At 40.7% G+C, this 27,720-nt stretch overlaps 2 protein-coding genes across 2 annotated transcripts; both read left to right on the top strand.

The window, feature by feature from the left end:
• The first annotated feature begins 582 nt into the window (after positions 1-582).
• On the top strand, positions 583-3,840 carry LOC107767021 (uncharacterized). The gene is made up of 4 exons (XM_075241873.1): positions 583-957; positions 1,105-1,350; positions 1,456-3,559; positions 3,812-3,840. The coding sequence occupies exons 1-4, from the start codon at positions 583-585 to the stop codon at positions 3,838-3,840; spliced, it is 2,754 nt and encodes a 917-aa protein (XP_075097974.1).
• Positions 3,841-5,689: 1,849 nt separating this feature from the next.
• LOC142175287 (uncharacterized) lies at positions 5,690-13,090 on the top strand. The gene is made up of 3 exons (XM_075241872.1): positions 5,690-6,353; positions 6,876-7,013; positions 13,050-13,090. Exons 1-3 carry the CDS (start codon positions 5,690-5,692, stop codon positions 13,088-13,090), a joined length of 843 nt encoding a protein of 280 aa, XP_075097973.1.
• Positions 13,091-27,720: the final 14,630 nt, after the last annotated feature.

Raw genomic sequence — 27,720 nt, 5'->3', positions numbered from 1 at the left:
TTGGTTTGTGGTTTAAACTGGCGACTCACCCTTACAACACGAGATCAAAAGGAAAAAGTAGAATGGCAAACAACAGTGAGAATGAGTCAGATAATGATGATGTCCATGGACAATTGGTTGAACAAGGTTCAGGACTGGTTGAAGAAGTAAGAGTGTTGAAGCAACAATTGGCAGAGATGTACCAAGCCTGGGTGAATGGACAAGCACCGCCCTCACTACCCATAGGGCCTTCGGACAATCTTCATAATGTGTCAGTTGCCACTCAAGTGCCTATCTCCATAACAAGTAACCCATTGTACCAACCTGGATTCAGTCCGAGCTTTAACCTTCCCACTATCCCCAGTACCTCCATTCCACGTCCTCCAATCGCACCCCTCAGAAATGACCCACCTACTATACCCATTGTCCATACTTTCACTGTCCCTCAACCGGCTCTTGCTCAAAAGTCCAATAATGATCCACAGCTGGATGCTCATGATGCCCAACATTACTCTCCAGAAACTGACTTTAAAGGTTCCAGATTCATACAAGCACACTCCTCATAACGTGTTCCCAATTGAGATCGAAAAGCCCGAAAAGAATATGGAACAAGAGGAAATGACCAGAAAAATGAAGAGCTTGGAACAAACCATGAGAAACATACAGGGTTTGGGGGGCCACAAGAGTGTTTCGTTTAACGATCTATGCATGTTTCCCCATGTTCATTTGCCACCCGGCTTCAAGACCCCCAAGTTTGACAAGTATGATGGGCATGGTGATCCCGTTGCCCATTTGAAGAGATATTGTAACCAACTAAGGGGAGCGGGAGGCAAAGAAGAATTGCTCATGGCTTATTTTGGGGAAAGTTTGACAGGAATTGCTTCAGAGTGGTTCATAGATCAAGACATCTCTCACTGGCACGTTTGGAATGACGTGGCTCAAGATTTTGTCCAACAGTTTCAGTACAATATTGATATAGTGCCAGACCGCTCCTCTCTCGTCAACATAAAGAAGAAACCAACAGAAAGCTTCAGAGAATATGCAATCAAGTGGAGAGAGCATGCTGCTAGGGTCAAACCACCAATGAAAGAGGCAGAAATGATTGACTATTTTCTCCAAGCTCAGGATCCAGATTACCTCCATTACATGTTGGCCGCCATCGGTAAACCTTTTGCTGAGGCGATTAAGATTGGTGAAATAGTTGAGAATGGCATGAAGTCAGGCAAAATTGTGAGTCAGGCAGCCCTTAAGGCAACCACACAAGCAATTCAAAGCGGGTCAGGCAATTTCGGAAATCGAAAAAAGAAGGAGGAAGGATCCATGATGGCATCTGGGTTCAGGGGAGTTCAAAGAGGAATAGCTCCTTCTTACGTGCAATTTCAACAAGGACTATCCAATTCTCTTCAACATTATTATCCGCCTCAAGGTCCCTGATAATCAGTTCCCCTGCAACAATACACAGTGTTTGATGCTCAGGCTTATGCTAGGCCTCCTAATCACCAACAATGGCGGGCACCGATTCCACAAGGCTCCCGTCAACTCCGGCCGAATTTTCAGGCACCATATAATCCTCGTCCCCGACAAGAATATGTGAGAGAACAGGAGCCAAAGAAAGAGTTCACCCTAATTGGAGAATCGTATACAAGCCTATTTCGAAAGTTGATGCAGTTGAAGTTGATTGAACCTATTATGCCGCGTTACGTGAATCCAAATTCAAAAGGTTTTGACTCAAATGCAAGATGTGAGTATCACTCTAACACCCAAGGGCATAGTACTGAAAATTGTTGGACATTAAAGAAAGCCATTGAAAATTTGATTGAAGCAAAGGCAATTGTGGTAACAAACAATGAGGATACTCCTAATATCACAAACAATCCGCTCCCAACTCATGATAATACACATTTTATTGGGATGATTTATGATGATCGGGATTATAAGCAGTCTGGCAAGACAGAGATGGTTGTTAGAACCATAGGGCAAGAACCAAAAGTGATAGTGAGCCCGCCGCAATTGGCACCATTGATGGTGAAAGGTGCGAATTCTAGTTTGAACTTGGCATGTTCTGAAAAAACGATTCTCTATGTTCCTGGAAGCACAAAAAAGGTTGAGGTTCAATTGGCTGGGCCAAAACTTTACATCCCCGGAGGCATTCAAAAGATCATTCCGAATAATGGTTTGAGGAATATAACAGAGCCAGTCGTGATCCGACCTGTTGCCCAACTCCTAGTGACAAACACAAAAGCTATTCCCTGGAATTATAACAAGACTGTCGTGACATACAAAGGAAAAGAGATAGTTGAAGAAACAGGTGAAATGGGGGGCTTGACCTGCTCTGGAAGGTGTTATTCACCAGAGGAATTGAGAAAAGCTAAGCAAGCCAGGGAAAGTCACTTGCCAGTGAAAGAACCCGTTGCAGAAAAAGAAGCGGAGGAATTCTTTAAGAAGATGAAATTGCAAGACTACTCAATCATTGACCAACTAAGGAAAACTCCTGCTCAGATATCTTTGTTATCTCTGCTTTTGCATTCAGAAGAGCATCGTCGTGTGTTGATCAAAACTCTGAACGAGGCATATGTCTCAGAAAAGACAACGGTGAATCAGCTAGAAAAAATGGCTGAAAGATTCTTTGAAGTAAATAGAATTACTTTCAGCGATGATGATTTGCCTGAGGAAGGGGCTGGCCATAATAGAGCTTTGCATCTTATGGTCAAATGTGAAGGGCACTACGTAAAAAGAGTCATGATTGACGGAGGCTCAAGTGTAGATGTGTGTCCTCTTTCTACTCTACAACAGCCGAACATCGACAATAACAGAATTCGAACCAGTAATGTCAGCATCAGAGCTTTTGATGGTTCAAAAAGAGACACTATTGGGGAAATCGAACTCACCATGACAATCGGCCCGGTTGATTTTAACATTGTCTTTCAAGTGTTAGATATGGAAACTTCCTATAATTTTCTTTTGGGAAGGCCGTGGATCCATATGGCCAGAGCTGTACCATCCACCCTACATCAAATGGTTAAATTCGAGTGTGACGGGCAAGAAATTATTGTTCATGGGGAGGACGACTCATCCGTCTATAAAGACCCATCCATTCCATATATCGAGGCCAAGGAAGGATGTGAATCCATCATATATCAAGCATTTGAGGTGATAGAGGCGGACCAAGTGGAAGAAGGAAAACCAATTCTGCATCCCCGTCTTTCAGCCACATCTATGATGGTAGCTTCGCTGATGTTGAGGAACGGCTATGAACCAGGAAAAGGATTGGGATCCTCTCTGCAAGGAATTGTGAACCCCATTGCTCTATTTTCGAAGAAAAATACCTTTGGCTTGGGCTTTAAACCAACATCATCTGACATAGAAAGAGTCAAGGCCCGCAAAAAGAATGGTTGGAATCTGTCCAAACCAATCCCTCATATTGCCTACTCTTTTGTCAAGCCACAATTTGAAGAAGTCCAAAATCCTTCTACTCAGGATGACATTGACGGAGTTTGCCAGGGTCTCAAGGAGATGTTCTATGAGATTAATATGGTTCAAGTTGGGGAGGGCCCTAGCCGTGCAAGTGTTCAACTGATTGGTCCAGATACCTCGCTCAGCAACTGGGAAGCAACTCCTCTTCCCATCAGGAAGGAGTCTTGGTAGCCTGTTTTATTGTTTTTTCTGTATTTGGATTATTTTAAGGGTTGTAATCTAGATATTTTAGTTTAATCGCTTTGCTGTGATGTTAACCCTTCTATCCTTTCAAATTCAATGAAATGAAGTTCCATTTTCGTAGTAAAATTCTATCTTTTTATTTTCCTAATTTTTGTTAATTTCTTATCATTTTCAGTTTCAATAGTGCTGGCTTTAAAAACATGACATGCACGCGGAATTCATGCCCAGATCTTAAAAAGCTGTCTAATCTCGAAATAATGAATCAAGAAGTTGAGTATGACGAAGATGAGGCTTTTAGAGAAATAAAAAGGGAATTGGATCAATTTGAGAATAAGCCTAAGCCTAACTTAAATGAAACTGAGGCAATTAACCTGGGAAGTCCTGAAGAAACCAGAGAAACAAAAATAAGCATTCATACTGAACAAAAGACGAGAGGTGCCATAATTCAAGTTTTGTTCGAGTACAGAGATGTATTTGCTTGGTCGTATGATGACATGCCGGGTTTGAGTGCAGATCTAGTGGTCCATAAGCTTCCCACACATTCTAATTTTCCACCAATCCAGCAAAAACAAAGGAAGTTTAAGACAGACATGAGTGATAAGATTAAAGAAGAAATCACGAAGCAACTAAGTGCAAATGTGATCAGGGTCGTCCGATACACTACATGGTTAGCAAATGTTGTGCCAGTGCCAAAGAAGGATGGGAAAATCAGAGTTTGTGTTGACTATAGGGATTTAAACAAAGCAAGTCCAAAGGACAACTTTCCCTTACCCAACATTCATATCCTTGTTGATAATTGTGCTAAACATGAAATCCAATCTTTTGTGGATTGTTATGCCGGATATCACCAAATTCTGATGGATAAAGAAGATGCAGAAAAGACCGCCTTCACAACTCCATGGGGAACTTATTGTTATAGGGTCATGCCATTCGGTTTGAAGAATGCAGGGGCAACTTACATGAGAGCCATGACTACCATATTCCATGACATGATGCATAAAGAGATTGAAGTGTACGTTGATGATGTGATCATTAAGTCGAGAACACAAGCTTACCATGTGCAAGACTTGAAAAAGTTCTTTGAAAGGCTATGAAGGTACAATCTCAAACTCAATCCAGCCAAATGTGCATTTGGAGTTCCTTCTGGGAAGCTTTTGGGTTTTATAGTTAGTCGAAGAGGCATTGAGTTAGATCCCTCCAAGATAAAGACCATTCGAGAGCTGCCTCCCCCGAAGAACAAAACAGAAGTCATGAGTTTACTCGGGAGGTTGAACTACATCAGCAGGTTCATCGCGCAGCTTACAACCACATGTGAGCCTATTTTTAAGTTATTAAAAAAGAACGCCGCTATCAAGTGGACAGATGAGTGCCAAGAAGCTTTTGATAAGATCAAGGAATATTTGTCAAATCCCCCTGTTTGGTCCCGCCGGAACCTGGTAGGCCTCTGTTTTTATATCTGTCAGTAATGGATAGTTCCTTTGGTTGTGTTCTGGGTCAACATGATGTCACAGGCAAAAGAGAACAAGCAATATATTATTTGAGCAAAAAGTTCACCACTTATGAGGCCAAATACACTCTTTTGGAAAGAACATGTTGCGCTTTAACCTGGGTCGCCCAGAAGCTTAGGCATTATCTTTTGGCCTATACAACTTATCTCATATCCCGAATGGATCCCCTGAAGTACATCTTTCAGAAGCCGATGCCAACTGGCAAATTAGCAAAATGGCAAATCTTGCTCACAGAGTTTGATATTGTTTATGTCACTCGCACTGCCATGAAGGCACAAGCTTTGGCTGATCATCTGGCAGAAAACCCGGTTGATGATGAGTATGAGTCTTTGAACACATATTTCCCAGATGAAGAGGTTAATTTAGTTGAAGAAGTAGTCCAAGATGACAGTCAAATTTGGAAACTATACTTTGATGGGGCTGTCAACATCAAAGGCGTAGGGATTGGGACAATTCTGGTATCACCTACTGGGCAACATTACCCTGCCACGGCGCGACTTCGTTTTTTCTGTACAAACAACACAGCAGAATATGAAGCTTGCATCATGGGTCTGAACATGGCAATAAAACTAAATGTGCATGAATTGTTGGTGATGGGAGATTCAGATTTGCTTATTCGGCAGGCTCAAGGTGATTGGGAGACTCGAGACATCAAGCTCATTCCATATAGACAATGTGTGGAGGATCTTAGCAAAAGGTTCAAGTCCATCGAATTCAGGTACATTCCCAGGTTTCACAATGAATTAGCTGATGCCTTGGCCACCCTAGCCTCAATGCTTCCATATCCGGGTAATACTCACATTGACCCATTAGAAATTCAAATTCGGGATCAACATGGTTATTGCAATACAATTGAAGCAGAACCAGATGGTGAACCATGGTATCGTGATATTAAACAGTTTCTGAAAACAAGAGAATATCCGGAACATGCTAATAGGGATCAAAAGAGAACTGTTAGGCGACTCTCTAATGGTTTCTTTTTGAGTGGGGAAATCCTATACAAAAGAACTCCGGATTTGAATTTGTTGAGATGTGTGGATGCCAAAGAAGCTGAAATAATTATGAATGAGGTGCATTCGGGAGTTTGTGGCCCGCACATGAATGGATATGTTCTAGCAAAGAAAATCCTTCGGGCAGGATATTATTGGCTTACTATGGAACGAGATTGCTTTCGTTTTGTTCGCAAGTGCCACCAGTGTCAGATTCACAGTGATTTGATTCACTCGCCTCCTTCAGAGTTGTATCCTATGTCGGCTCCTTGGCCTTTTGTTGCTTGGGGAATGGACGTCATTGGCCCAATCGAGCCAAAAGCTTCAAATGGGCACAGATTCATCTTGGTTGCAATTGATTACTTCACCAAATGGGTGGAAGCTATTACATTGAGAGCAGTTACCAAGAAAGCAGTAGTAGACTTTGTTCACTCCAACATTATCTGTCGTTTCGGTATTCCAAAAACCATTATTACAGATAATGCTGCTAATTTGAATAGTCATCTGATGAAGGAGGTATGTGAACAATTTAAAATTGAGCATCGCAATTCTACTCCTTACCGTCCCAAAGCTAATGGAGCTGTTGAAGCTGCGAATAAGAACATCAAGAAGATTCTTAGGAAGATGATCCAAGGGTCTAGACAATGGCACGAGAAACTGCCTTTTGCTCTTTTGGGATACCGGACAACTGTCCGTACATCAGTTGGCACAACGCCCTACTTATTGGTTTATGGAACTGAAGCGGTCATACCTGCTGAAATTGAGATTCCCTCTCTCCGAATCATTGTTGAAGCAGGGATTGAGGACACTGAATGGGTGAAGTCCCGATTGGAACAGTTGAATTTGATTGATGAAAAGCGTTTGGCGGCAGTTTGTTTTGGTCAGTTATACCAACAAAGAATGGCACGCGCTTACAATAAGAAAGTGCGCCCAAGAAAATTCGAGGTAGGACAACTTGTTTTGAAACGTATCTTTCCGCACCAGGAAGAAGCAAAAGGAAAGTTCGCCCCGAATTGGCAAGGTCCTTACCTCGTCAAGAAAGTATTGTCAAAAGGAGCTCTACACTTGGCAGATATAGAAGGAAAGGTGACTGATATATCCGTCAACGCAGATGCGGTCAAGAGATACTATGTCTGACATGGCTCTGTTGGGGCATTCTTATATTTAGCATTCTCAGGTTGGGATGACGAAAGGCTATCATTCTCGCTACCCAAACACTGGTCAACCCTAGTTATCCCTTTGAAGCCTTGTTTATATTTCTTTGTTTTCCCCTCTTTTGGAACCAATGTACTTAAAAAAAAAAAGAAGAAGAAAGAAAACTCAAAAAAAAATAAAAATATATATATATATATATATATCAAAACAAGTTCATGTCATTGAACTACGTTCGACCTGATTCCGAAAGGATACGTAGGCAGCCTTACTCTGGGTTCGGTCATACCAAAACAAAAATCCACATGTCCCCAGTATTCAAATAAACTGGGGCATGGTTTTATTTTATTTTCGATGGTTGTTCTATCAAAATGGGTCCAAAAGTTGTAATTCAGTTGAGTATTTCTTTTTACCTTTCCCTGCTAAGACCTTCTGATCAACTTTCGAGAATGCTAAGTCTGTATACTACGGGTGATGCCTCAGTCATTGTAAAGAGAGAAAAATAAATGAGAGAGTCTTATTGGTGAAAACCCTCACGGGCACTATAAGGCAATGGTGAGTTGAGAGAAAGATAGATGAGAGAGGTCAATTGGTGAAAACCTACAAAGGTCATCATTGATCGATTTAAGGCTTCGTACATCCCGACACAAGCATGGTCAAGACAAAGAACTCAGTTTCAAAGTTAATTTTACAATAGATGTCGAGAATTAGACGGTTCAAACGGATCGGGCATCCAGTCCAAAGTGCATGTCATGTTCATTGAAGTCAGCATATTTCCTCTAGATAAGTCCTTTCTTATTCTTTCCTCTGAAAGGGACACTTCTTGATTAAGTTGTAATACCTATTAGTTCACCTTCTTATTTTCTTTCGCATTACTTTTTTGAGTCCCTTTCAGTATAATCTTGTCAAAGCAAAGCAAAGAAAAGGCCGCAAAATTGGTTACAGTTTCCCCGTTATATAAAGCAAAGATTGCTGGGCATAAACCGTATGGGCAAAGACATAAAGCCATATGTGATTTTTCCTGACGAACAAAAGGCTGGAAGGACTGAACAATGTTCCAAGGGTCAACAAAAGTTACTCAGTTAAAAGATTTTTGGGAAGCAAGGTTGTTTCCACCATGAACACAAATGGTGATAGGCGCAAAATGGTTAGGTTTTGATGTTGAGAAAGATGATCTCTAGAAAGAAAAGACAGAATCTCCCGGCAACTTGTGCAATCATCGACGGAGTCAGTTTTTCTAACAAGTGTAATAGACGCAAGGTCAAGTCGCCAAGAAATCAAGGCCACAAACTGACCACCATTTTAAAACTAACAAATCTTTTTTTGTTTAGAACAGGAACATAACAATTTTAGGAAACAGTTCGTGAAAAGACGAACACCACCAAGTGAAGTTCTCAAATCCTTGATTTTTGTTATTTTTAGTTTCATTATAGGGAATCAATACCCTATCTTCTATATAGGGTACTACATCCCCTGGCTGCATTATTTATTGCCTACATAGCGTACGCCATTCCCTAGTAGCATCCCAGAGTGCCAAGAGACTCATTTTATTTATAACATAGGGTACTACATCCCCTGGCTGCATTATTTATTGCCTACATAGGGTACGCCATTCCCTAGTAGCATCCCAGAGTGCCAATAGACTCATTTTATTTATAACATAGGGTACTACATCCCCTGCTCGCATTATGTTTTGCCTACGTAGGATACTACATTCCCTAGTAGCATTCCAGAGCGCCACGAGCCTCATCTTATCACCAACATAGGGTACTACATCCCCTGATTGCATTACTTTCTACCTACATAGGGTACGACATTCCCTAGTAGCATATTAGAGTGCTACGAGCCTCATTTTTATTGCAAACATAGGGTACGACATTCCCTAGTAGCATCCCGAGGGCTACGAGCCTCATCTTATTGCCAACACAGGGTACTACATCCCCTGGTTACATTTTAGTGCCAACATAGGGTACGACATTCCCTAGTAGCATCTTAGAGTGCCACGAGCCTCATCTTATTGCCAACACAGGGTACTACACCCCCTGGTTGCATTACGTTTTGCCAATATAGGGTACGATATTCCCTAGTAGCATCTCAGAGAGACACGAACCTCATCTTATTTCCAAACACAGGGTACTACATCCCCTGGTTACATTTTAGTGCCAACATAGGATACGACATTCCCTAGTAGCATCTGAGAGTGCCACCAGCCTCATCTTATTGCCAGCATACTACATCCCTTGGTTGCCATCCATCTTATTAACATAGGGTATGACATCCCCTATTATAAAAAAAAAGGGTCTTTTACAATTCTTTATTTTGCAATAGCAAAGATAGTTAATGTATTTTCAATAACTCACAAAAATTTCCTAGTGCAAACTGGGGCAGGAAATTTTTGTTCGTTTTGTTTGTTTGTGATGGCTTGTAGGTTTTTTTGCAAAGCACGGATTGGATGTGCAAAAATAAGATTCCAACTCTTGCCAAAAGAAAGTGGAACCTTTGATCTCAACACCAGCCGCAACCAACTTCGACATAATGCATGCGAAGACATAGGGTCTCAAGATCCATCTTCTCATCATCAGATCAAGAAACAAGCTTGTGAGAATATTTCATAGTCTGTTGCATCGAGAGCATCAAGTTTCAGTCTAAAGTCAATGGGATAAGCAACTCAAGAATCAAGACTAGACTCCAGACGACTTTTAGATAGGAATTTTATAACTCTTAGACTTCAAGAGTATGTAATTTTCTATTTATTTTCCTGTAATAGTAGGGACCGCGGACCGGAACCTCAACGGAACTTCGCTCGATTCTCCATCTAAGCATACTCCATCACTCTTCTTCCACTTGAACTACACGTGACATGATTCCCTTATAACCCGGGATATGTAGGCTGCCTAAAATCAAGGCTCGGTACATCTTTTTCTTTTAACTTCTTTTCCCTTTTAAATAATAGTGAGGTCAAAAATCAGTCACATTGTTCATTTTCTTTGCCTGAAAACTCTTTATGTTTCCAAGCAAAGAGGGGCATGCTGTGAACACCTAATTTTTGACCGCACCCAAATTCGATACTATTTTAGTGTAAAATATTTCTTTTAGGTCTAATCTTAATATTTTAAACTTTTATCTTACTCTTAATAGGTTTTATTTGAAAAAATAAATATTAAAAACTAAAAAAAAAAAAATATTCACATTCTTAGGGTCTAAGTTTATTTCTATTTACAAGAGAAAAGAAAATTTACAAAAAATATTTGGTTTCTTTTAATTAGAATTCAAATAAGTATGCTATGGTATCTTTTCTTAGTATTATTTAAATTATATGCAAATATTTAATTTCCTTATATTTTTCTTAGTCTAAAAGAAGTGGGTTCATATTTTTATTTATGTATTTTACCTAACCTTTTCTTTAAATAAAAGAAGTAAATAAAATAACATATTTTATATAATAATAAAAAAAGAGATCTTACCCAACTTCCCCACTTCCCCCATTTCACTCACGTCCCAACCCCCTTGTCCCCAAGTCTTTCACGCACACACATGGTCACACACCCACAACATCACATACACACACGATCTCACCCTCATATCTCTGAATGCATAATCCCATTTTCATATATAAAAGGACACAAAAGGGAGGAGTAGAGATAGACAACACGGAGCCAAATAAAAAAAAATAATTCGGCCATCTAACAAAAAAAGGAAAAGATTACATGCGCAGAAACATCATCCTTAGGAGATTTTAAAGGAGGAAGAATTTTATTTGGAGAAAAATGAAAGTTCAGGAGTCCAGTTTCAAGATACGGTTCGCGGTTACAATTTTCGTTCATGTATTATAGTTGCTGGAATTTATATTTCGACATTGGAAAGCTTAACTAAGGTTCATCTACACTTACTTTGTTATTCATTTTGATTTTATTTGCCTACTATTTGAATCTGCAATTTGATGTGTTTTAGAGCCTATTCTGTCTATTGTTTTAATTAAATTTGACTCTTAATTTTTCTTTGTGATAATGTAATAAGTAGTATTTTGTTAAGTGAGTTAAAATAGTTTCGGTGCATAATTTTGGCTTTACTTATTTTAAGTTCAGGATATGCAGTAGAGCATTAAGTTAAAGAATTTTTTTTAAAAATTATTTTATTATTCAAAATTCATATTGGGTATATACCCGATAGTCTACAAATTTAAAGAAATTACAGGTTCTTTATTCCTAAAAGTCATTCCGTTAGTATATTTAACTTAAGAGTATCTGTAGTATTTTTCTTAAAATTTTAATATATCTAGTCTTTATATTGAAAGCCTATTAATTCTTTTAACGATTTGAGTTTAACAGTTCTTTGGCTCTTTAGGTATAGCTTTAAGTGTAGTTTCTACCGAAAACTTAATACATGAAAGTCAATTAATTAGTAAGATTAGTTAAAACTTTAAATGCTTATTATTGAATATATTTCTTTTCCTCTGATGATTTTGGATCAAAGCTCTTCATGTTTCTTTTAGTGAACGTTTAATGCCTTAGCTTACAAAATTATTTATTCTGTTCCATATTAATGATAGTACATAAGGTAAAATACAATTCTTTGAAGATAAAGCACATAATTTGGGCCAAATGAATTTATTTCCTACTGGCCTAATACTAATCAAAACCAAAGTTGTCCCATTTCCTTTCACGACTAAAGGAACAATGTACATTAACTCAAAAAAATAATAAGTAAACCAAATAATAAAAATATACAAATAAATATCTCAGATCTAAAAAGATAAATAAATGAAATACTCTGAATACAATAGTATGCTTTAGGTGCGTGTTAACCAATCAATTATTGTAATTATGTACACGTTCGCGTGACATAATTATGATTTTCCAAATTAAAGGCAAAGTATGCGTTCGCGCGACTTTGACAAAACAATCCTTAAAAATAATAAAGTGTTATTGATTGTGTACACGTACGCGTGACATGATTCATAACACACCAAACAAAACGAATACACGTACGCGTGATTCGTTTCAAAATAATTCCATAATTACAAATAATAAAGCAATTAAAAGCGGTAAAAAGGTAAATGTACATAGGTTCTAAAATGAGTAATTAAACCATTTAATTAAGCCAGGTATGATTAAAGCGACCGTGCTAAAACTACGGAATTCGAGAGTGCCTCACACCTTCTCTCGGGTTAACAGAATTCCTTACCCGGTCTTCTGTGTTCGCAGACCGTAAAACAGAGTCAAATTTCCTCGATTTGGGATTTAAAATAAATCGGTGACTTGGGACACCAGAAATTATCCCAAGTGGCGACTCTGAATCTAATAAAATATCCCATTTCGATTAATGTCACTTAAATTGAAAAAACTCCTTTGACACCATTCCCCCGGGAAAAAGGAGGTGTGACAAACTCGACTTCCAAATCTTAAATTTTTATTTTTGGAAGATTTTACAAAAATCTTAAGGTAATTAATATATATTTATATATAATAAAATACCGAAATAAATTAATTTAAAGCCCTTAAAAATTATAGAAAATTATGAAAAATACTTATATATGCTTGTAGATCAAATGATGATGCATCTGCACTATCTTGAAAGTATATATATATATATTTGGAAAATATGAGAAAAAAATTGGGTATCAACAGCTGCCCCTCTTTACCCGGGAAGGACGAAAGAGTTATCGGGTAAAGAAATGATGACCGATTTTAACAGAATGGGGTGTTTTGAAAAATATAGGCCGCACTCTGGTCTTTGAGCTGCCTACATATCCCTGGTTTTACAGGAATAGGGCCAGGTGTAGTTCTGGATCCAACGGTGGAATAAACCGATGGAGTTGTTGTAAGAATAGACAAATTTTTTAGGATAGGACAACTCGTGATTGAGAGCGGTTATGGATATTTGAGTGGGTATCAGATGGGAATGGGTAACGGACGGTGATCGGTTACGTTTGAAATATTGAACGTTGAATGGAAACTGAAGCGAAGATTGCTCCCGTTAGGAGAACGGTTGCTTCCTGATCACCTGCAAAATCAAAATACAATGCATGCATATAGATTATCGCATAAATTTAAACATGATGCAAATTCCCTTTGGACCATGGAGATCTTCTTTGGATGGTGAGGATGACGTCCTTAGATCATGACGTCCCGGGCCATGAATTGTGCGGTAAAGGATTCGCAGGCCATAAAATGATGTTCTCGAGCTATGAAGATGGTGCCTCTGAACCATGATGCCTTTGAATAATGATGTACAATATTGAGAGATCCTCAGGTCATGGCATGGTGTCTTCCGGTTATGAGGATGATGCCTTCGGACAATGACGCCTTCGAAAAATTTGGCTAAGTTTCTGCCCATGAGATGCAAAGATATGATGTTTGAGATAAGACAAGACATATCTTAGTCATGTGGAAGGTCGGAGGCAGAGCCCAGCCTCGAGAGAAAAGAATGATGCAAGATTTTTGGAATAGACCAACATTTGTGGTCATGCAAGGAGAGACAATGCTTAGTTTCGTGCGGGGGGAAGGAAGAGCTTAGCCTTATGCAGTTGAGGAGGTAGGGTTTACCCTCATGCAAGATTGGAGACAATTCTTAGCCTTATGCAGTTGAGGTGGCGGGGGCTTAGCCTCATGCAAGAGGGAGACAGTGCTTAGTCGCACGCAATGGGAAGGCAGAGCTTAGCCTTATGCAGTTGATAGAGGCAGAGCTTAGCCTTATGCAGTTGAGGAGGTAGGGCTTAGCCTCATGCAATATAGAGACAGTGCTTAGTCTCATGCAATGGGAAGGCAGAGCTTAGCCTTATGCAGTTGATGGAGGCAGAGCTTAGCCTTATGCAGTTGAGGAGGCAGGGCTTAGCCTCATGCAAGATGGAGACAGTTCTTAGTCTCATGCAATGGGAAGGCAGAGCTTAGCCTTATGCAGTTGAGGAGGTAAGGCTTAGCCTCATGCAAGATGGAGACATTGCTTAGTCTCATGCAATGGGAAGGCATAGCTTAGCCTTATTCAAGATGGAGACAGTGCTTAGTCTCATGTAATGGGAAGGCAGAGCTTAGCCTTATGCAGTTGACTGAGGCAGACCTTAGCCTTATGCAGTTGAGGAGGAAGGGCTTAGCCTCATGCAAGATGGAGATAGTGCTAGTATCATGCAATGTGAAGGCAGAGCTTAGCCTTATGTAGTTGAGGAGGCAGGGCTTAGCCTCATGCAAGATGGAGACAGTGCTTAGTCTCATGGAATGGGAAGGCAGAGCTTAGCCTTATGCAGTTGAGGAGGCAGGGCTTAGCCTCATGCAAGATGGAGACAGTGCTTAGTCTCATGAAAAGGGAAGGCAGAGCTTAGCCTTATGCAATTGAGGAGGCAGGGCTTAGCCTCATGCAAGATGGAGACAGTGCTTAGTCTCATGCAATGGGAAGGTAGAGCTTAGCCTTATGCAATTGAGGAGGCAGGGCTTAGCCTCATGCAAGATGGAGACAGTGCTTAGTCTCATGCAGTGGGAAGGCATAGCTCCTTATGCAAGATGGAGACAGTGCTTAGTCTCATGCAATGGGAAGGCAGAGCTTAGTCTTATGCAGTTGACTGAGGCCGACCTTAACCTTTTGCAGTTGAGGAGGCAGGGCTTAGCCTCATGCAAGATGGAGAGAGTGCTTAGTCTCATGCAATGTGAAGGCAGAGCTTAGCCTTATGCAGTTGATGAGATAGGGCTTAGCCTCATGCTAGATGGAGACAGTGCTTAGTCTCATGGAATGGGAAGGCAGATCTTAGCCTTATGCAGTTGAGGAGGCAGGGCTTAGCCTCATGCAAGATGGAGATAGTGTTTAGTCTCATGAAAAGGGAAGGCAGTGCTTAGCCTTATGCAATTGAGGAGGCATGGCTTAGCCTCATGCAAGATGGAGACAATGTTTAGTCTCATGCAAAGGGAAGGCTGAATTTAGCCTTATGCAATTAAGGAGGCAGGGCTTAGCCTCATTCAAGATGGAGACAATTCTTAGTCTCATGCAATGAACAGATAATAAGTAGCACCAGAGTATTTCTTAGCTGGAAATGTGTTTGCACTTGGCAGCTTTGTCGTTATGAAGATAGTGATTCTGAGGTGTGCCCGAATTTGAGAATATTTCTTGTTCCTACATCCAAAGGACAATCGTGAGTTTTACGGGGGAAGGTTGGTTCGTGCCTCTGCCTGCTTGCTTTGCCTCGCTCTACATCGAAATCCTGCTTGAGTTACCATGGGTAGCATCTGGCTATTTCATAAAATAAAGTTTTCGAAAAAAATGTGCGTGCATATGATGAATGTAGTTATTTAAAATACATTAGTATGCAATATCGGATAAATTAGATGAACTAGTGATCGTGGCACTTTAGAGACATTGCGACTTCCTTAGAATTTTGAGGGTCCTTCTCAAAATTCTGCCCCAGTTTACTTAGGCGATTCTCTGACCGTTCTGTATATGATGACGTTGGCTGGACTTGCTCCGGAATTTTGAGGGTCCTCCTTAAAATTCTGCCCCAGTTTCTGATTGTGGGGAAAATGAGAATTTTATTGAATTGTGACCGAACCCACAGGGTTGCCTACGTATCCCCTCTTAAACGGGAATCAGGTCAAGCGTAGTTCAGTTACATCAATTGCATAAATATAAACAGCTTTAAACATAGTATCTTTTGACTGCATCTGAGTTGATAGGCTTTGGCCAAATCTCTCCATCCATTTCTGCGAGTATGAGTGCTCCTCCTGTTAGTACTCTGTGAACCATATAAGGTCCTTGCCAGTTGGGTGAGAATTTTCCTTTGGCTTCATCCTGATATGGAAAGATTCGTTTCAGCACTAGCTGCCCCGGTGTAAACTGTCTAGCTTAGACCATTTTTTTGAAAGCTCTGGACATTATGTTCTGATAAAGTTGACCATGACATACTGCATTCATTCTTTTATCGTCAATGAGAGCTAATTGTTCATAGCGACTTCTTACCCACTCTGCATCACTGAGTTCAACTTCCTGTATAATTCTTAGGGAGGGAATTTCTACCTCGGCGGGAATGACAGGTTCAGTACCGTAGACCAATAGGTAAGGAGTTTCCCCGGTTGACGTGCGGATTGTGGTCCGGTACTCCAATAAGGCAAATGGTAACCTCTCATGCCATTGTTTGTGGTTGTCTACCATCTTCCTCAGTATTTTCTTGATATTCTTGTTTGCGGCCTCCACGGCTCCATTCATTTGAGGCCTGTATGCTGTGGAATTCTTGTGCTTGACTTTGAAGGTCTCGCACATAGCTTTCATTAGGTCACTATTGAGATTGGCGGCATTGTCGGTGATGATGGACTCTAGAACCCTAAATCAGCAAACAATACGATCACTGACAAAATCTGCGATGACTTTCTTAGTTATAGCTTTGTAGGATGCAACTTCGACCCACTTTGTGGAGTAGTCTATGGGCACTAAAATGAATCTGTGCCCGTTTAAAGCGGCAGGCTCGATTGGTCCAATGACGTCCATTCCCCAAGCGGCAAAAGGCTAAGGTGCACTCATTGCATTGAGTTCATTTGGCGGCACCCGTATCATATCTGTGTGTATTTGGCACTGATGACATTTCTGGACATACTTGATGCAATCTGTTCTCATAGTCATCCAAAAATAACCTGCCCTCAGTATCTTCTTTGCTAAAACGAAACCATTCATATGTGGTCCGCAAATTCCAGAGTGTATCTCTTTGAGCAGTTTGGAAGCTTCCTTAGCGTCAACACACCGTAATAATCCTAAGTCTGGAGTCATTCTGTACATAATTCCTCCACTTTGGAAGAAATGGTTGGACAATCTTCGGAGCGTGCGTTTTTTAGTATGATTTGCATGCTCCGGGTACTCTCCTTTTGCCAAGTATTCCTTGATATCATATAACCATGGATTCTCGTCTGCTTCTTCTTCAACATGAGCGTAGTAAGCTGGCTGATTATGAATCCTTACCACAATGGGGTCGATGAAATTCTTGTCCGGATGCTGTATCATGGAGGACAAAGTGACCAATGCATCCGCGAACTCATTCTGGATTCTCGGGACATGTCTAAACTCTATCTTCGTGAACCTCTTCATCATCTCTTGCACATGATATAGATATGGTAATATCTTGGTATTATTTGTAGCCCATTCTCCCTGCACCTGATGCACCAGCAGATCTGAATCGCCAATTACCAGTAATTCCTGGATATTCAGGTCAACGGTCAAATTGAGCCCCAATATGCAAGCCTCATATTCTGCCATATTATTGGTGCACAACAATCTGAGTTTCACGGATACCGGATAATGTTGACCTATTTCTGACACCAAAACGGCTCCAATACCCACTCCTTTGAAGTTTGCGGCTCCATCGAAAAACATTCTCCACCCTTCGTAGGCTTTGGCGATATCTTCTCCTACGAATGATACTTCTTCATCAGGAAAATATGTTTTTAGTGGTTCATATTCTCTGCCTACAGGATTTTTCGCAAGATGATCCGCTAATGCTTGTCCCTTAACCGCCTTCTGAGTCACATAGACGATGTCGAATTCACTCAACAATATTTGCCATTTTGCCAGCTTCCCTATAGGCATGGATTTCTGGAAGATGTACTTCAGAGGGTCCATCCTTGATATGAGATTTATGGTATAGGCACAGAAGTAGTGCCTCAGTTTCTGGGTTGTCCGGGTCAAAGCACAGCAGGTGCATTCCAGCAAAGAATATCGTGCTTCGTAGGGTGTGAACTTCTTACTCAGATAGTATATGGCATGTTCTTTCCTTCCCGTCTCATCGTGTTATCCCAAGACACAACCGAAAGCCCCATCTAATACGGAGAGATAGAGTAGTAGTGGTCTACCATGTTCTGGCGAGACCAGGACTGGCGGTGTGGACAAATATTCTTTGATTCTGTCAAAAGCTTTCTGGCAATCTTCAGTCCAATTGGTTGCGGCATCCTTCTTTAACATTTTGAAAATTGGCTCACAGATCACGATTGATTGTGCTATGAAGCGGCTGATGTAATTAAGGCGTACCAAGAAGATCATCACGTCTTTCTTGTTCTTTGTAGGTGGGAAATCCTGGATAGCTTGACTTTTGATGAGTCTAGCTCAATTCCTCGGCGGCTGACGATGAACCCTAATAATTTTCCTCCGGGGACCCCGAAGGCACATTTTGCGGGATTCAATTTCAAATTGTACCTCTGAAGCCGATCAAAGAATTTCCTCAAGTCTACTATGTGATCTGTACTCTTCTTGGATTTGATGATGATGTCATCCACATAAACCTCTATCTCCTTATGTATTATGTCATGAAAAATAGTTGCCATGACCCTCATATAAGTCGCACCAGCATTCTTTAGACCAAACGACATCATTTTATAGTAGTACACACCCCATGGTGCGATAAAAGCTGTCTTTTCGGCATCCTCTTCATCCATCCAGATCTGATGATATCCCGCGAAGCAATCCACAAAGGATTAGAGTTCATGCTTGGCACAATTGTCGATCAGTATGTGTATGTTGGGTAACGAGAAATCATCTTTGGGACTTGCTCTGTTTAGGTCCCGATAATTGACGCATACTCTGACTTTCCACTCTGAGAACCTTAGCTTTGATCTGCTTGGTGACTTCTTCTTTGATTTTCAAACTCATATCTGGCTTGAACTTTCTGAGCTTCTGCTTTACCGGCGGACACATTGGGTTGGTAGGTAGTTTATGAGCCACTATGGACGTGCTCAAACTGGTCATATCATCATAGGACCATGCAAAGATATCCTCATATTCCTTCAAGAAACGAGTGTATTTTTCTTTCTATGATGGTGACAGGTGAATGCTTACACGTGTTTCCTTGACAGTTTCGAAGTCTCCTAGATTAACTATTTTAGTCTCATCCAAATTGGACTTAGGCTTGTTTTCAAAGTTTTCCACTTCTCTGACAATTTCCTCGGGCATTATATCCTCTTCCAGATCCTCTGAATCATTATCCTTATGTTGCGTTGTCTTATTACATGTCACAGTCGTAAGGTCATCGGGATAGGTAATAATACTGTAGAGAAAAAAAACGTAAAGAATAATAATAAATACTAAAAAAAACAATGCATTTAGATAAATCTTGAAAATGTCAAACAGGTACAGCTCGATGACCCGAGCAATTATTTCAAAACAAAACATGCTTAAAACAAAATACTGAAAAGTTTTAATTGCTTGTAAAAATTGCTTTTAAAATAAATGATGCTAATTGCCAGCTACCCAGGAACTCGATGGGCCCTTGATGGTGCAGCAGTCCAGTTCTTGAGAATAACTCCCTTCTCCACGGTCTGAATAATGAGGCCTTCCTCCTCCTCCTCCTCCTCAACTATCGCCATACAATCCGTGTCTTCATCATCTAGAAATAGATTCCTTATACCAGCTAGAACTTCATCTTCTTCGGACTCCCACACCATGTTAGCTTGATGAAATGACTGGCTCAAATGTGATACTGGTTGCTCTAGAGGGTAATAAGGACCACGCCATGGTGGCGACCAATTTTGATACTCGTGCCAGGTATATTCATACCCAAGCCCAAAAGTTGTGCAGTGACGCTTTAGCTGTATTGGTTTGGTGATCCCCTGGAGATTCTTACAGAGACCTTTGCCAGGCTCATACCCTGTCCATGCCAATATGCCTTCTATCTTACTGCTCCATCATTTGTCCTTTTCAATTGCGTTGACACGCTCGATGCGGTGGTATGTTTCTCCACCCAACTTCCTTTTATTCTCGATGACCGGAACAGTTTGACTAGTGTAAATGGGATTACTTCCGTCCCCATGGATGATCACTTCCTGATGGTTTCACTCAAACTTCACGACCTGATATAGACTAGAAGCTACGGCCCCAGCGGCATGTATCCAAGGTCGTCCCAACAATAAGTTGTTGGTAGCAGATATGTCCAACACTTGAAACTCAACATCAAACCAGGTTGGGCCCATTTGTAGGCTGAGGTTGGTCTCCCCAATTGTGGCCCTTTGAGATCCATCAAATGCTTTCACATTCAAACTTCCTACTCATATCTCGTGCAATCCTTTACCCAATCTTTTCAGAGTAATTAGTGGACATATGTTAAGACTCGAATCCCCATCTATCAGGACTCTGGCAATGAACTTATCCTCAAATTGCATTGTGATATGCAGTGCCCTGTTATGACTTAGTCCTTATGATGGTAGCTCGCCTTCATGAAAAGTGATCTTGTGGCTTTCCAACACTTGTCCTACCATATTGGCCATCTCTCCACTGGTAATGTTGTTGGGTACATAAGCCTCATTCAACACTTTCATCAACGTGTTCCTGTGTGCCTCAGAATTCTACAGTAGTGATAGAATGGATATCTGAGCAGGGGTTTTGTTCAAATGATCAACCACATAATACTCCCTTACTTGTACCTTTATCCAAAGATTATCCTGGCCGATTTCAATGATGGGCTGCCTGGAAGCGGCTTCTTTATTTGTTCCCCCCAAATGCTCGGGCGTGTAAACCCTACCAGTTCTGGTCATACCTTGTGCTGCACCAGTTTCTCCCATTTCCCCCTTTCCTTTCCTTCTTGCTTCTGCAACATAATCCCATGGTATAGCATTAGACTTATAAGACAGTGTAGGTGCTACCACCACGGTGAAAGGTGTTGTTACTTCAACCTCAAACAGAGTTGGTGCAGCTACCTCAACTTTGATTGGTGCCTGAGTTTGTACCATGATAGGTGTGAGAGTGACTGGAGATGTTTCAGGATTATCCCCTTCTCGAATGAGTCCAATTGACCCCTCTGAGTCCCATTCTTCATAGGTCTCTATCATGTTTACCCCTCCACCCCTGTGACCTGGGAGAGGATTGTTACGGACATTGGGTGCAGCCTCCTTTGCCTGTATGACTTTGGTGTCAATTAATGTCTGAATCTTATCTTTCAAAGTACAACACTCATCAATAGTATGACCTTTCATGCCTGCGTGATAGGCACATGTCTTATTTGGATTGACCCATTGAGAGGAATTTTCCATGGCGACAACGGGAATGGAAGTGATATAATCGGCAACCTTCAGTCTCTCGTACAGTTGGTCTATAGATTCAGCAATTGGGGTGTATTGTCTGGGTGGTCTGCGGTCGAAATTTGGTCTAGGTTTTTGGTAGTTTTGGCGGGCTGGTGGTGAGTGGTAGTATGTAGGTTGGGTGTTATAGGTATGGTAAGTGGTGGAAGATTGTTGGTATCTGGGAAGTGAAGGCTGATATATGGGTGGAGGTGTTTGGTATGTGAGAGGAGACTTCGGACCTTGGGCTACCATTACTGCACCTACTTCTTTCTTCCTGAAGATACCTCCTGACTGCAGGGCCTTATTTGTGGCTTGGAGTGCTTCAAAATTTCTCATCATTCCGCTTTTGATCCCTTCTTATATTCTCTCTCCCAACTTGATGATATTAGAAAATTTATGGTTCTCAATAACCATCAATCTTTCATAGTATTGCGGATCCTGAGCTCTGACGACGAACTTATTCATCTGTTCTTCTTCCAGCGCTAGCCTTACTTTTGCAGCTTCAGACCTTCACCAAGTAGCATACTCGTAGAAAGTTTCCGTTGGCTTCTTCTTGAGATTTTGAATGTAGAAAACGTCTGGTGCATTTTCTAGGTTAAACCTGAACCGATCCATGAAATCTGATGCCATGCTTACCCAATTAACCCATTTCTTTGGGTTTTGACTGATGTACCAAGATAGGGCGTCTCCAGTGAGCTTCTCATGAATAGCTTCATGTGGATTCTTTCATCTCTGCCAACTCCTACAAACTTGTCACAATATGTTCTCAAGTGCACCTTCGGATCACATGTTCCGTCGAACATTTCGAACTTGGAATGCTTATAACCCTCTGGTAGTTCTACGTCCGGCTGAATACAAATCTTCATAATTCAAACCCTCAACACCTTTGCCCCCTTCGACATTTTGAACCTTACCGGTAAGTTTCTTGAGTTCTTCTGCCATATTCTTGATGAGCAGGTCATTCTCGGCGGATTCGGGTATGTATAGGGTCTGTTGTGTGGTGTGGTGTAAGGTTTCCACACATATATGGGATTACTTTGGGGGACTCCGGGAATCTGGGCGTAATGGTGGTCATTGGTTGAGTTTTGCGGGTCAGGAGTAGGCTGTGGTGCATTCTGAGGAGTGTGGTATATGGTAGTTGGTGGGTACTGGGTCGGATGATGATGATACTTTGGAGGAGTTGGTGCTGGTGGAGGATTAGGATTTTAAGGAGGCGTGGCGTATTGATGAGGTGCGAGAGGATTTAACGGGTGCTGGTTTTGTGTGTTTTGAGGAGGTGTTGAGTTTTGGGCATTTTGTTGGTTGATGTCGGGAACATTCAGGGTAAGGGAAAGGTTTTCCAGGTTACATACCTGCTCAAGTTCCCCTTGTAACTCCAGTATCGTTTGCTCTAATCGCAAAGCCAAGTTGTTCTGTGTCGGAGTACCCCGACCATCTGAAGTTTCAACATTCTTTGCATGTGTAGCATTGTCTTTCCTGATACCGCTCAGATCATCCATCTTAGCCTTTCCTTTGTTCTTAGGATCACTTGGAGGAGGAGGAGGTGGAGGACCTCTATATCTGGTATGATATGCTGATGATGCCAGTATGCACAAACCAACCTTAGGGGATGGGAATAAACAAAGAAAAGAAGAAAAACACTAGGTAAGCAAGTCAATAAAGAGTATTAAAAGGATATTTACGATATTTAAACACGTATTGTGGAATTCGCATCCTAATTTGGGGACCTCATCGTGCCCGAGGTAGGCCTAGAGACATATAGCTTTGGATAAAACTCAATGTCGATAACTGCATCATTTCATTAATATGATAAATATACCAAATCTCTACTAAAACGTCAATAATTATAAAGAGTCACTAGTGGCATTTGCCTTACTACAATCAAATTCTAAAACGAATCTAGAAAACATCACTGCTAATCTACTTGGTCCTAGAGGGACCTTCTCCAAGCTTGGCCTTCTTAGCCCCGTCAATCAGATTCCCCATGTTGCGCATGTCCAACAGCAGATACGCCCTTGCTAGATGTCCTCCCTCAATGCCCTCTGTGTTCTGACAATCCAAGACCCTTTTTATCATCTTCCCCTCAAGTTCCATCAAACCCTGCTCCAAATACTCCAACCTTTCTGTTGATTTAGTAACGATTCCCCTCCATTCATTGATTACTTCCATGTCCACTTTATGTTGTTCCAAATGCCTGGACTCAGATTCAAAGACCCTTTTGCGTAACCTCCTGTATTTGACTTGTACTTCAGCAGCGTCGTCTATGACCCTATTCCTTAAATCAACCCCTGGCTTGACCTCTCTTGCTATGTCATCGACCAATCATGATGGGTAGACGTACACATGGCCGGCATGATACCTGTCTGGCTCGATGGTATCTTTCTCCCCAATAATCCTTTGATGCCACATGTGTTATGCCTCGCATTTGAACGGAATGGCATTCCCTTGGAAGTCTGCTTTGTTATGAACCATTTTGGAAACTTGTGGTATAACCCGTTTTCTCCCAGCTTGCCTTATGACTATGATAGGAGTATAAGGATAGATTCCCCTTAATCCGATTAGCACTATATGAGGAACATCTCTCGACCTGATGATGAATTCACTGCTAGGGAACCACTCGAACATCCAATGTACCTTGTCATCAGTCAAATTGCTAAAGAAATGTACTTAGCTTACTACGTTTCCTGGTTGTGCAAACCTGTCTGGATAAAAGTCATTCTTTTCGGATGGTGAAAAGCTATGTGGTCATTCCATGGTCGCCGCGGAAATTCTTGACGGTATTGTCCCCTTTGAAGATGTTCCAACAGCCATATTTGCAGTAACAGATTGCAACCCTCAAAGTGCCTATATCCTTTCTTGCAACAGTCCAAAGCTCGGTATATCTCCGCTACGAGCATTGGGACAATAGTGTAAGTTTGTCCCTTAATTCCTTCCATTAGGGTCTTAGTAACCATAGCTAAGCGAGTGTGAATCCTTTCTCCTTATATTGGGAATACCAGCATCCCCAGAAAACAGACAATGAACACAAAAACCCGGCGATGAGTCCAACCCAGAGAGGTGATAGCAAATTCATCATGATAAAGACGGTAGGACTTACTGTGCCCATAACGCTCGTAAAGGAAGTCGAATGGTATGTAAGATTTCTTCTAACAGACTAACTCATCATTTTTTCTGAAACCCATCATTTTCAGAAAAACTTGAGACGTGCAATTTTCCGGTACCAACAGACCAGGGCTGTCCCAGGGAAGCCCAGCAAAGCCTCCTAATTCCTCTAAAAGGGGAGTCATTTCTATATCACCAAAACGGAAGACGACCCTCTTCTCATCCCAGAACAGAGTAGCGGCCTCGATCAGTACATTTTTTGGCTGAATGTCTAACAAAGAAGGTAAATTTCCAAGGACTCTTTTCACATGGTTTTTATCGCTTGGCGAGAGATTTTCCCACCAATCTAGCAACAAAGGTGGGATACTTCGAACCATGCTGAACCTGGGGACTTCGTGCGTTATTTCTGCAAAACAAATAAAGTTAGCCCTTTCCCCCTCCGGATTCGACCATTTACACATTAATGATTAGCATATCGGCATGTTTTCTCCAAATAATGCATATATCATGATCGTGCCCATTGGGATTATGGAAATCCCGATGGGCTTTGGACAAGGCCTGCCTTAGAGTGGGGCTTAGACATTATGCATGCACAGTTAAATATTAGAGTGGGGGTTTCTAGAAGAGTCTAGACTGGTACCCTCAAGTGGACAACTTGAGAGGGGAAGGTACGAAATCGTCGATTGCACCGCTGATCCTAATTGAAATAACACGTTAAGCAAATAATCATAGTGAAATGGCAGATGGTCTAATAACTCATCAGTTGAGATGAAACATGGAAGAAAGGGATCCAACAGTGTGGTAAATATCACCAACAAAAGCAAGAAATTGGAGATTTCTGGCCTTGGCTTCCAATCGGCCAGCAATCAGAATACAGAATGAGATAATTCAAGAGTAAAAGCACACAACTTTGTTATAGTAGTGAAAGATTTTCGAACTTAGAACTTCCAAGTCTTTTCTTTTTCTTTTAAAGGGGAGTGGGGAGGGGTTTAAATAGTGCAGGGATTAGAACATAAACATGGAAAATAACTAGTTTAAACACCAAAAGGGGCAAGTACTTAAATCATTAAAATTGAAACCCTAAATTTTAAGTAAAAATACACAAGATTGGCAGAAAATAAGGTAAAGAATCACATAATGCGTACAATGAACATAGACAGGAAATTATTCACAAGAAGCAGAGAATAGAACCGGATTTGGTTCAAGTAAAAAAAAAGGTCTGAAACCCTAATTTGGGTAAATCACAAAATCGGCAGAAAAATAAAGGCAAAGAATCACATATTAGCATAAAATGAACATAGATAGGAGATTATTCAAAAAAAAATATAGAATCAAACCAGATTTGGTTCAATTAGAGAAGATCTGAAACCCTAATTTAAGGCAAGTAAAAGGAACCAACAGAAATAGGCAGATTCATGCGCAGAACCAGTTTTGTTTCGAATCAAATGAGAATCTGAAACCCTAACCTTAGGGAATCAGCAAGATACGAATGAATCGGGCTTACATGGTTCAAAACAACGCGTTTGGACTTAAGGTCATCCAGATTCAAGAGGTAAAGATTGATTTGGACAAAATCAAAGATGGGGTACGTCCATGTTTAGGCAAGTACCTAAGTTTTTCCATAAAATAGCACCAAATAAGGGAAATATCTCGAGATGGTAGGTGAATGGGAAAAGAATCCCATTAGGAACGAGATTTGGGGGAATTTTAGTAAGGCAGCGGGATTAGGGTTCATCAGAGGAGGGAAACAGAGGCGGCGGATTTGGGAAATGAGGGTTAGGGTTTGGGGGGTGGAGATATAAGGAAAGGGAGGGATCGTTTATGAGCCGCTGATCATTTTTGATCAACGGCTGGGATTTGAGCGGACTGGGTTGGGTTTAATTGAGTGGGTAAGGGTAATTGGGCCAGGGGTATTGGGCTCGGGGTAATTGGGTAGGTTTGGGTAGTTTAGGTCCGAAAATGTAATTGAAAATTGGGTCCATATTTTAAATACACAATTTATGAAATAAATAATTTATAAAAATGAATAAATAACAAAAATATCATTTGTGCATAAAATGATTTAAAATAATTATTTAACACTTTAAAAATATAAAAAGTTATTGTTTTGCATAAATAAAGTAATTATAAGCATGTATGGGCTATTATTGCAAAATGTGCAATTTAGCCTTAAAAATGCAAACGTAACTATAATAAATGTACTAAAAATATTTAAAACCTAATATAGGTTTAAATGAGTAGTTTAGATGATAAAACCATCATAAAATAATTTGTAAGGTAATTAATAGATATTTATATATAATAAAATACCGAAATAAATTGATTTAAAGCCTTTAAAAATTATAGAAAATTATGAAAAGTACTTATATATGCTTGTAGATCAAATGATGATGCATATGCACTATATTGAAAGTATATATATATATATAGATATAGAAAATATGAGGAAAAAATTTGGTATCAACATATGGTGTGTGATGGGTTCTTAGCATTGCGTTATGGTGGTACTTGTTGAGCTTGCGAGACGGTTCTCTCATTTGAGTCATTTTCCATTTTTGGGTGCATTTGAATTGTTGCATGGTGGTGCATGGATTGCACGATTTGTGGCTTAAGGTTGTATTGATATGGCAGGCCAGTAGAGTGACTTTATTTGATAAGATGGGGTCGTTGGACCTAGAATGGGTACTATCGGATTTGATTGCGGTAGATTTGGAGGGATAATGTCACTGATCGACTTAGAAATTAGCTATAGTTCTTGTAGAAGGAGGGAGAGCTCCATGACTTTTTGATCTGATGAGTGGTTATGACTTTCTGCATGTTTCTTTCAACATCAACAGTGTACGAAGGTTTTGAACGCTATTTTGTTTGATATGAGGTTTATTACCAGTACCAGATTTGATTTGAGCAGTTATTGTGGTAAACAATTATCGTTTTGAGTATGCGAGTTATGCGGTATATTATGTGATTACATCTTGGGTTATGGTTATGGCTTGATACAACTTGTTCATACTTATACAATGTGTAGATGCGAGATTCAGGTCTTGTAAGAAATTCCAGATGTTGGAAATTGGGTAGTAATGATTGCGGGCTAAGGTTGAATTAAGGATCTTTAGTTATGTTGTGTCATCCGGCTTTTATGGATTGGGGTGACGTGGGATTACTCCCGGGTATGTGCATGGTAAGCTTACACGACGATCTGATGGCTTTAAAATGACTCTTGGCACGTTCGAGGACGAACATATGTTTAAGTAGGGGAGAATGTAACGACCCAGCCGGTCGTTTTGAGAATTTGCATTCCGTTCAGCTATTTGAAGTCTTGAGCAT

Source organism: Nicotiana tabacum, chromosome 21 (assembly GCF_000715075.1).
Source record: "Nicotiana tabacum cultivar K326 chromosome 21, ASM71507v2, whole genome shotgun sequence".
Lineage (NCBI taxonomy): Eukaryota > Viridiplantae > Streptophyta > Magnoliopsida > Solanales > Solanaceae > Nicotiana > Nicotiana tabacum.
This window is presented reverse-complemented; position numbering and strand designations above follow the sequence as displayed.

What these genes read in the sequence shown, in the direction of transcription:
- LOC107767021 (XM_075241873.1), top strand. Translation starts at nt 583, where the DNA reads ATGGAACAAGAGGAAATGACCAGAAAAATGAAGAGCTTGGAACAAACC. An exon ending in TTCAGTACAATATTGATATA is followed by an intron (nt 958 to 1,104) that starts GTGCCAGACCGC and finishes CTCCAAGCTCAG; the next exon opens with GATCCAGATTACCTCCATTA. An exon ending in TGCAAGTGTTCAACTGATTG is followed by an intron (nt 3,560 to 3,811) that starts GTCCAGATACCT and finishes TATCATTTTCAG; the next exon opens with TTTCAATAGTGCTGGCTTTA.
- LOC142175287 (XM_075241872.1), top strand. Translation starts at nt 5,690, where the DNA reads ATGGGTCTGAACATGGCAATAAAACTAAATGTGCATGAATTGTTGGTG. An exon ending in CCACCAGTGTCAGATTCACA is followed by an intron (nt 6,354 to 6,875) that starts GTGATTTGATTC and finishes ATGGAACTGAAG; the next exon opens with CGGTCATACCTGCTGAAATT. An exon ending in TTTGGCGGCAGTTTGTTTTG is followed by an intron (nt 7,014 to 13,049) that starts GTCAGTTATACC and finishes CTGGTTTTACAG; the next exon opens with GAATAGGGCCAGGTGTAGTT.